The sequence below is a fragment of the Bicyclus anynana genome, chromosome 8 (assembly GCF_947172395.1).
Source record: "Bicyclus anynana chromosome 8, ilBicAnyn1.1, whole genome shotgun sequence".
Lineage (NCBI taxonomy): Eukaryota > Metazoa > Arthropoda > Insecta > Lepidoptera > Nymphalidae > Bicyclus > Bicyclus anynana.
This window is the reverse complement of record NC_069090.1, coordinates 12,857,156-12,865,972: the sequence shown is the minus strand read 5'-3', so window position 1 is coordinate 12,865,972 and position 8,817 is coordinate 12,857,156. Positions and strand designations below refer to the sequence as shown.

The window sequence follows — 8,817 nt, the reverse complement described above, 5'->3', positions numbered from 1 at the left end:
AAAAGTTAACAGTCCTCGCTGAATTTGCGAAAGACTCACCCAATCTACGGCTGCCAGTCCACCAAAGCGGAGCGAGGCAGCAGAGACGAGAAATGGAGAAATATTAACTAATACCTATGATTGCACAAAACCACTCCTCTTATGTGGACAAGGACTTGCGAGCTAGTTTAACAATTCATATAAAACTGGTAAGCGGAGCAGAGAAACGGAGCGGGGTTAAATAAATTAAATTTAACATGTTTTATTTATTGAACATAGACTGCAATCCTCTCCGCAATAGTCCGTTTCTCAGCTCCGCTGCCTCGCTCCGCTTTGGTGGACTGGCAGCCTAAGTCGCGGGCATTCGTCTAGTACGATAAACATAATTATTATACATAATGAGATAAAAAATATTTATTTCAATTAGTCATCTATAACAAATTATGAAATACTTACTACTGTAAACCTATCTAAATAAGTTAAGGTAAAGTTTTGTTTTTTAAATTCAAAATTATTTCTTTTATTTTATTTTTTAAAGAGTATTTGCCATATCTCTGAACCAATATTTTTCTGTTCCACTCCAATTAGCCGGAAAAGACTGTGTTACGACTGTGGGTATAACAATAGTCCAGTGGACGGGCATTGAACCACGGCCTCTCGGTGATGTTTTGAGCCTCTTTACCGTTAATAAGGCTTTAAATTTTCCCCTTCTCAATCCTCCATCTTCCGACAAAATACACTACACAATATAAATTTAATTAATTATTAGTGATGAAGTCCAGCCGCTCAGGGCTTTCATTCCTGACACTTGTCAATGTCAACTTTTATATTTGTTAATTAGTTGATGTAGTAGTAATATGTTTGGATGTTTGTTACTCTTTAACGCCGCTACTACTGAAGCGATTTGGCTAAAATTTGGAATTGAAGTAGATTTTACTCTGGATTAACACATAGACTACATTTTATCCCGAAAAAAAACCATGGTTTCCCGAGATTTGCGAAAACTGATGATTTTGATAATATGAATGTTTGTTACTCTTTCACGCCTTGACTACTGAACCGAATTATCTGAAATTTGGTATTGAGATATATTATAGCCTGGATTAACACATAGGCTACTTTTTATCCCAGAAAAATCCATGTTTCCCGAGGGATTTGTTAAAAACTAAATTCCACGCGGACGAAGTCGCGGGCATCCGCTAGTTTGGTATAATTATAAATTTTAATGTTATTACTAGATTGAGATTACTTAAAGATATATAAACATCTCATTGACATTGAAATTGTCATTATCTCTCTCATTGACAATGACAATTACAAGTGTCATAAATGCAATCTCTGAGTGGTTGGACTTAAATGATTCAAATTACAAGTTGATAAATGCCTTCTGGGTAATCAGAATGTGATACAATCAAAATAAAAAAGAATATTATATGTTGTAAATTTTTATTTACAACCACTTTACAACATAAAATATTTCGCAATATTTATTGAAAGTCTGTAGAAGTAGATTATGATCAGATCTCCATGCATGAATCTTAATATCCAGTTACTTTTTGCTTCGTTTATAACTTAATTAAACAGGGTTTTTATCATGAGTTTTATAAATGTAAAAAAGGCTTTGTTCTGACAAAATATATTTAATCTACCAGACAAATATATCTACATGTATGGTGGTTAGATTTTTATAATTATTATGTTCAAGTCTCAGACGAGGGTAGTTTGAGAAAATCGTTTTGTGTGAAAGAGCTGTCATTCGGTTTTCGTGTTTCATAAATGTTTAATAAGTGATCACCTTGAAGTCTGTTTCATCTTGTTTAAATGAAGAAAATAATACTTGGATAAAATTGAGATGTAAATGAGTTTTTTGTTTCAAAAGAAATATGTATTAAAGAGTATTTGGCACTCTCAAGCTCATAATTTATTTTTAATAACTTTTTCTTTGATACCCCGTACAAAACTATTACTATATTGTTTTTACATTGGATTATTATTATTGAGTTATAAAATTTCCTTTGTCTTTTGCTTTATCATTATGACTAAATTAATTTTATATTCCGAGCCAAAAAGAAAGTAAAATACACCTAAAGCAGTACGTAGAAAAGATATCCGCTAATTCAAATTATTTGTTTATGTGGATATATAAATGTGGCGGGAAGCAAACTACTTTTCATACTAATGTTCTATTATTGTTTTGTCTTCTATTTTCTTACAATAAAACTTATATCTTACAATAAAACTTATATTAATAGTTAAATAAGTCCAGTAAGTAAATAACTACAGCCGAGGCGATATTGCTACAAGAAAGCAGAGGCTGTAATTATTATTAAAGTGCACGATGTCATACGACGTTTTATAACATCATCATCATCATCATTAACAGCCGATGGACGTCCACTGCTGGACATAGGCCTCTTGCATGTCCATGCAAATGTTCCAAACAAAACGGTCTCGAGCTGCGAGTATCCAGCAGCCCCCTGCAATCCGCTTGATATCCTCGGTCCACCTAGTGAGGGGTCGACCAACATGGTCATGGTCATGGTCATGTAAGCGAGGAAATAAAAACAATACTTGATGATGATGATGATGACGATATTTGCAAGGAAATAAAAACAATACAGCGAAAAGAAAAAGCGCGCAGAATATTTTTTACTTATTAACAAATTAATTTTCAGCTTTTTTACGCAAAAAACAGCCAGTATAAAGTAAATTAGGTTGTATTTTATTGTAAAAATTAATTAAATTAAAAAATTAAATGTTTATTTATTATATTTTTATAACTCCCAAAGTTAGTTTTATTCATAAAATGTTGTTTAACTAAAAAGGATCGATCGATAAACCGTCTGTTTTACTTTAAAAAAAAAAATCGTGCGTGTCACATTACTATAACGCACCAGTACGTAATGAGATACTATACGATGATAAAATTCGATTACGAGCAAATGTGTTATAAAATATAAAACAAACAATTTGTCGTTTTTTATAATGTTTAATTAGCTAAGACTAGCTTATGCTGATTGAGAAATTAAGTAATTAGTATAGTATATCAAATGCTGACAACTAAAACAAGTTGGAGAACTAAGTAGAGTTTATATCATTTGACATACCTAATAATACACAACAATATCATACAATAACTATACCAGCGTCGTGATGTCTAGTTTCCGAGTAGACAAATGTTTTTAACTATTGTTCTCTCTTGAGTATCTTCGCCAATTCCTTTAATTTAATCCTGTCCAACTTCGAAGTCGATGTCGTAGGCAATTCTTCTACAAATATTACTCCACCTCGCAATTGCTTTGAATCAGTCAGCGATTCTGAAATGAAATAAGGTATTTGTCACAAGCTTAGTATTTTGCTGCATGGCCAAACATGAACGATATTCGGCAAGTTATTAGAAAGAAAGAAAGAAAATTATTTTATTTGGACACACACACTTAATACACAAAAGACAACAAATACTTAAAACAAAAGAAAGAAATTTTAAAAATATGGTAAAGTAATAATTTAAAGATATTAAACTTATATAGTTATAACCCTTTATAACTTGCCGAATATCGTGTATTCTTTGTTTGCTATTTCTAAATTTCAACATTCATACAAGCACAACACTGAGATTGTGACAAACATTACAATGTGGTGTTTGCTTCTACTACTTGGGTTTTGATATCGACATAACTACTCAAGTGGCATCAGATACTATAATTAATGTAAGACATTATTCACTACTAGTATAGATAAAGTAATAGATTATCTTAAAGATCTATCACATTTATTGTTGGGAACCGTATACCGTAAGTTTAAGCATTACTCAAAGAAGAGATTGTCAGAAAACTGATTCCTCGGGCAACCATTTTATTTTACCAAATGACTGGTGTATACTTTGTTTGGAAATGAGTTCAAATTCAAATTCTAAATCGAAGTTATTAATTTTAAGAAGGCTTACTTGTCTGTACTTACTGTCTATCTCACCGGTTTGGAAGGCAGGTATATTAATTATTTTCCATACGTAGCAAATTATATCCCTTCATATTAAAGTTTGTTTTTCTTAGTCTTAATCTTAAAATGTCTATATATTATCATCAAAATGCGTCTATAAAAATAACTTAACCGACTAAAACTCAAAATATTTTCTGCACCTTTAACTAGAGCCTTAATTTCTTGTGCGGTAACCTTGTGCCCATCTCGAAGTATAACCAAAGCAACAGGCAGATCCCCGCACTCGGCGTCCGGTATACCTGTCACTGCTACATCTAACACTCCTGGGTGTTTTATTATCACAGACTCTATTTCTACTGGAGATACCTGGAATTAAATTATATTATACTAGCTGACACCGCGCGGTTTTACCCGCGTGGTTCCCGTACGTGTAAGAATACAGGGATAATATATAGCCTTAACACAGAAAGATTTTTTAAAATCTAACCAGTAGTTCCTGAGATTAGCGCGTTCAATCAAACAAACACACAAACTCTTCAGCTTTATAATATTAGTATAGACTAGCCGATTCCCTGCGATTCTACCCTCATATTTTTCGTTCCAGTGAGAATACAGGATAAAGTATAGCACCCACAAATAATGTGACTTTCTAGTGATAAAAGATTTTTCAAAATTGGATTCTGTATGTCCAGAGATAGCCCCCTACAATACCACAAACTTTCAATCAATCAATAATATTAGCTGATGGATGTCCACAGCAGGATATAGGCATTTTGCAGGGACTTCCAAACATCATGATCCTGAGCCACCTGCATCCAGCGAATCCCTGCGACTAGCTTGATGTCATCAGTCCACAAACCAAACCACAAACTTTACCTCTTCATGATATAAATATTTATTTAAACTCTCAGTTCAGTCGTGTCTTAGTTTTATCAACGCGTCCATATAATATTTCCTTATGTTTATACCTGATGGCTCTTATATTTTAGTATCATTTTGATGCGATCGTAGAAATAGTAATTGTAATATTCATCTCTATATAATATATCTCCAGATTTTAGCCATCCATCTTCATTGAAAGCAGCTGCTGTCATCTCAGGGTTGTTGTAATAACCCTGTAAACGATGATACGTAATTATTTGTATATTTGGAAAGTTTCTACGAAAATAAGTGATTACGAAGATTAAACGGCTACTTTTAATCAATGTTTTTAAAATGATCTAACCTTAAATATAGTCGGTCCTTTTAGTAGCAGTTCCCCTGGTACGTTAGCTTCATTTATTTCTTCATTTGTGGTAGGATCCACTAACTAAAACAAAATATCACCAATAAAGGTTAGAAGTTCAGTTAATTAGGTAAATATTATACAAATTTCAATCAAAATTAAGTAAATTCTATATTAGAGTCGTAGCTAGTAAATGGTCTTTAGTATCTTTGTTATTAACAAAGGAGTACGTTGGTGGGAATAATCTTGGGTTCTGCATTCACACACACATTTTGCACATATTTTTCTTTTATCACAAACTAGAATTTATCACTAAACTAGAAAAAAAGTGTGTATCAGCTCCAATGCACGAATGGAGTTTACTCCTTCACATCGACTGTTTATATAGGTGTATGTTGCCCCGCAGCATACACTACGTCAACAATACCTGCGCCTTATAAGTGAAAGGTGCGCAACCGAGGAGCAGCAGGCCGCGGCGAGCGCGTCCGCACGCATGTGCACGCTGTTGACGGAAGCGCACGGTGAAAGATGCACAGAATAGGTTGCGCACAAAAACGTAACGCTGTCATTTCTGTCCCAATTTGTTTATACTTACTTTGTACTGCAAAAATGGCATTGGTCTACCAACTGATTTTATTGGGGAATAGGCAGAATCAAAAACGGCTCCCGTTGTTTCTGTTAGACCGTAAACTACTCCAATTTTCAATTTCGGATTTATTTTCTGAAATATCACAAAATGTATTTACACGTCATGCTTTTATATTATCTCCACAAACCATATTATATTCTTTGGTATTACTTAGACTCCTCCTTAACATACTTTGGTTATGCATATTATAGAATTAGGAGACGCTCACAATTTCGTCCGCCCTTAAACCTCCTTAATCCGGCCCTGTCGCAAAATCTTAGCGGACGTCTACAAACTAAAAACTACCTCATTGCAAAATTTCATCTTTGTATGGCTAGCGGTTTTCGATATATCGTGATTAGTGAGTTTTATATACTTATGTAGAAGATAATAGGTACTAGCCTGCATTTCTTCAAGAAGATCAGCAGTCACGACACTACCACCGACTAACATGTACTGGAGACATGAGAAATCACATTTTTCTTGCTCACCAGTTTTCAAAAGCGATATCAAAAATGTAGGGCTCATATTTGCAAAATCCGGCTAAAAATAAAAAGAAGTCACTGTCGCATAGAATCCCTCATTTGTGTAAAAACAATTATTATGTGTACTCAAATATTAACAAGAATATTTACTCTATATTTGTTGATTAAAGAATGAACGTGCTCTGGAGTAGGTAGAGACGACGTTTGTAATCGAGTATATCTCAATATAGGTCCCATGATAAATGAAAAAGTTGACGACAACCATTGTATGGGAGAAACAACTAATCCAAGTTTCACTGGAGTAGGAAACTCTGTACGAATAGTCCTGAAAAGAAATATAAGAATGGTCATTATGAACGACGATTAATCATAGTAATTGATTTAGATAGATCAAAATTAAACTTGGTTGTGAGACAAGAAAATATTTACATTAAAAGAGGAAAGCTCATGATAACGTTCTTATGACTTAGTGCAGCTGTTTTAGGTAGTCCGGTAGAACCACTGGTTGTCACTAGAAAGGCATATGTTTCAACAGGATTAAATTCAGCTGGTCTGGAATTATCAACAAATAATAATTAAATAATGACTAACAAATAACTGAAACGTGTAACTAAAATTAAATTGACAATTACAGTTACAGTAAAACCATATGTTTTGGTATTAAAAACATGATAATATAATACTCACAGGAAATTTTCTGGTGCCTCCTGACCGCCATATTGATCGAGAAATTTTGATAAACTCAAAATATCATTGTTCTCGTTAAATGTTATAATATGAGCGGATATGTTTTGCAAATTTAACGCTTCTTGAACGGTTTCAATTTTCGAGTTTTGGCAGAAAACTATTTTGGGAACACAACACTTAAACGTATGTTGAAGTTCGTCTGAAATTGCATGAAGAAGGCTGATAATAAAATATAAGAATTTAATTAAAGCAAAAGCTTATTATTATTTTAAATAGGATAGTTGTATTATAAAACTTACTAACTCCTAACGTCATGTCAACTCCTGCAACCTTAATTCCAAGAAACAAAGCTGCATACATCGGTATGACCAAGTTAATGTGATTTGGTGCCATGATAAGAATCACGTCTTGATACTGAAGACCCAGGTTTCTGAAGGCTGTTGCACATCGTGTGGATCTCTCTAGTGCGGATTTAAATGTATCTTCCTCACCAGTAGTTCCGTCTATCTATTAGTATGAAAATAAGGCATTTTTGGATTTGCTATACATTATTATTTTGCTCATTTACAATTTGATCATAACAAAACATTGTTATGAAGTAAACGCATATAATGATAACCCTTCTTAACGTTTAACCATATTCATTTCATAGACAATCGTGACAAAAAATGCTTCATGATTTACATATATGATGATAATAAGAACATACCTGCAATATTTTGTTACTAGGGGCATCTTTTAAACTTTGTAACAATATTTTGCCTACATGATATCTGTCGCTGGGTTTACCAGTTTTAGCGACGACGTTGTAAGACAATTCTTCAATGTAAGAATACACTGCGTTTGATGATGGGTGACGCATTTTTCCTAAAACAATATTTGAAAATGCATTTTGCTGATTTATGGGAAATGTTAACACATAATGTGCATAATTAGCAATGTTTGACGGGTAATTGCACTAGGTATCGAAAATTTTAAAAACATCATCTCAGAATTCAGGCGATGTTTCTTACAAATATCGCTTATTGATTGTTGATGTCATCGGTCCATCTAGTAGATTGTGTATATACTCATCTATAATTTCAATCTCGACTATAACTGAGAAAGCATGAGAATGCACATGAAGCGGTTTTTGAGATTTCTTGACGAGTGACCTATCGCTTTTATACATATATTCGTAAATAGTATAGTATAGTAATATCAAATACAATATAATTTATCGAAATGTTTTACATACTTACCAATAAAGTATAATTTTAAACTGAATAAGACTCACTAATTAGGTAGGTATTACTTCAATATTTTCTTCTTCACGATGATTACATTACTGTAGTTAAAGATTAGGTAAGAATTTCACATTATCATTTTTTATCTTTGCAGCTTGTTGATTTAAACAAAGATGTTTCGTTAATACGAAACATCTTTGTTTAAATCAACAAGCAAATTAACAACGATGTTTTTGCAAATGCAACCTTGTAAATGCAATCGTTGTTTGTGAATGACGGAGTATTTTCTAAACTTTTGTTTGTGCATTTAAGTCACTACAATTTATATATTATAACAGTATTTGTGTTTACTAGCAGTGCCTCGCGGTTTCGCCCACGTTTATCTTATTGCTGTCGGAATATCGCGATATAAAAATCGTTCGTTGCGCTATAGATGTTCAGTTTTATCTAATAAAAACTTTTATCAAAATCATTAAAAATTATATCAACAGTTAAAACTGACGGCCGCTAATACACGTTCGATTTAACTGAATAATCTGACCGCTCAGTTAAACTGCCTCCAGTTTGACTGCGCAATTTTAAATGTACAGCTTTATCTAATCGAATTTTCAATCTAAATCATTAGAAAAACTGTTTAGTTAAAACTGA

General features: G+C 33.0%; 1 protein-coding gene across 1 annotated transcript; it reads right to left on the bottom strand.

Moving 5' to 3' along the window:
- Positions 1-2,943: 2,943 nt before the first annotated feature.
- LOC112053129 (luciferin 4-monooxygenase-like) lies at positions 2,944-8,235 on the bottom strand. The gene is made up of 12 exons (XM_052883326.1): positions 8,185-8,235; positions 7,653-7,810; positions 7,243-7,450; positions 6,944-7,142; positions 6,686-6,808; positions 6,407-6,581; positions 6,174-6,314; positions 5,739-5,864; positions 5,144-5,227; positions 4,887-5,033; positions 4,119-4,284; positions 2,944-3,296 (listed from the first exon to the last, which is right to left on the bottom strand). Exons 2-12 carry the CDS (start codon positions 7,803-7,805, stop codon positions 3,166-3,168), a joined length of 1,653 nt encoding a protein of 550 aa, XP_052739286.1. The 5' UTR covers positions 7,806-7,810; positions 8,185-8,235; the 3' UTR covers positions 2,944-3,165.
- Between the last annotated feature and the right edge of the window lie 582 nt (positions 8,236-8,817).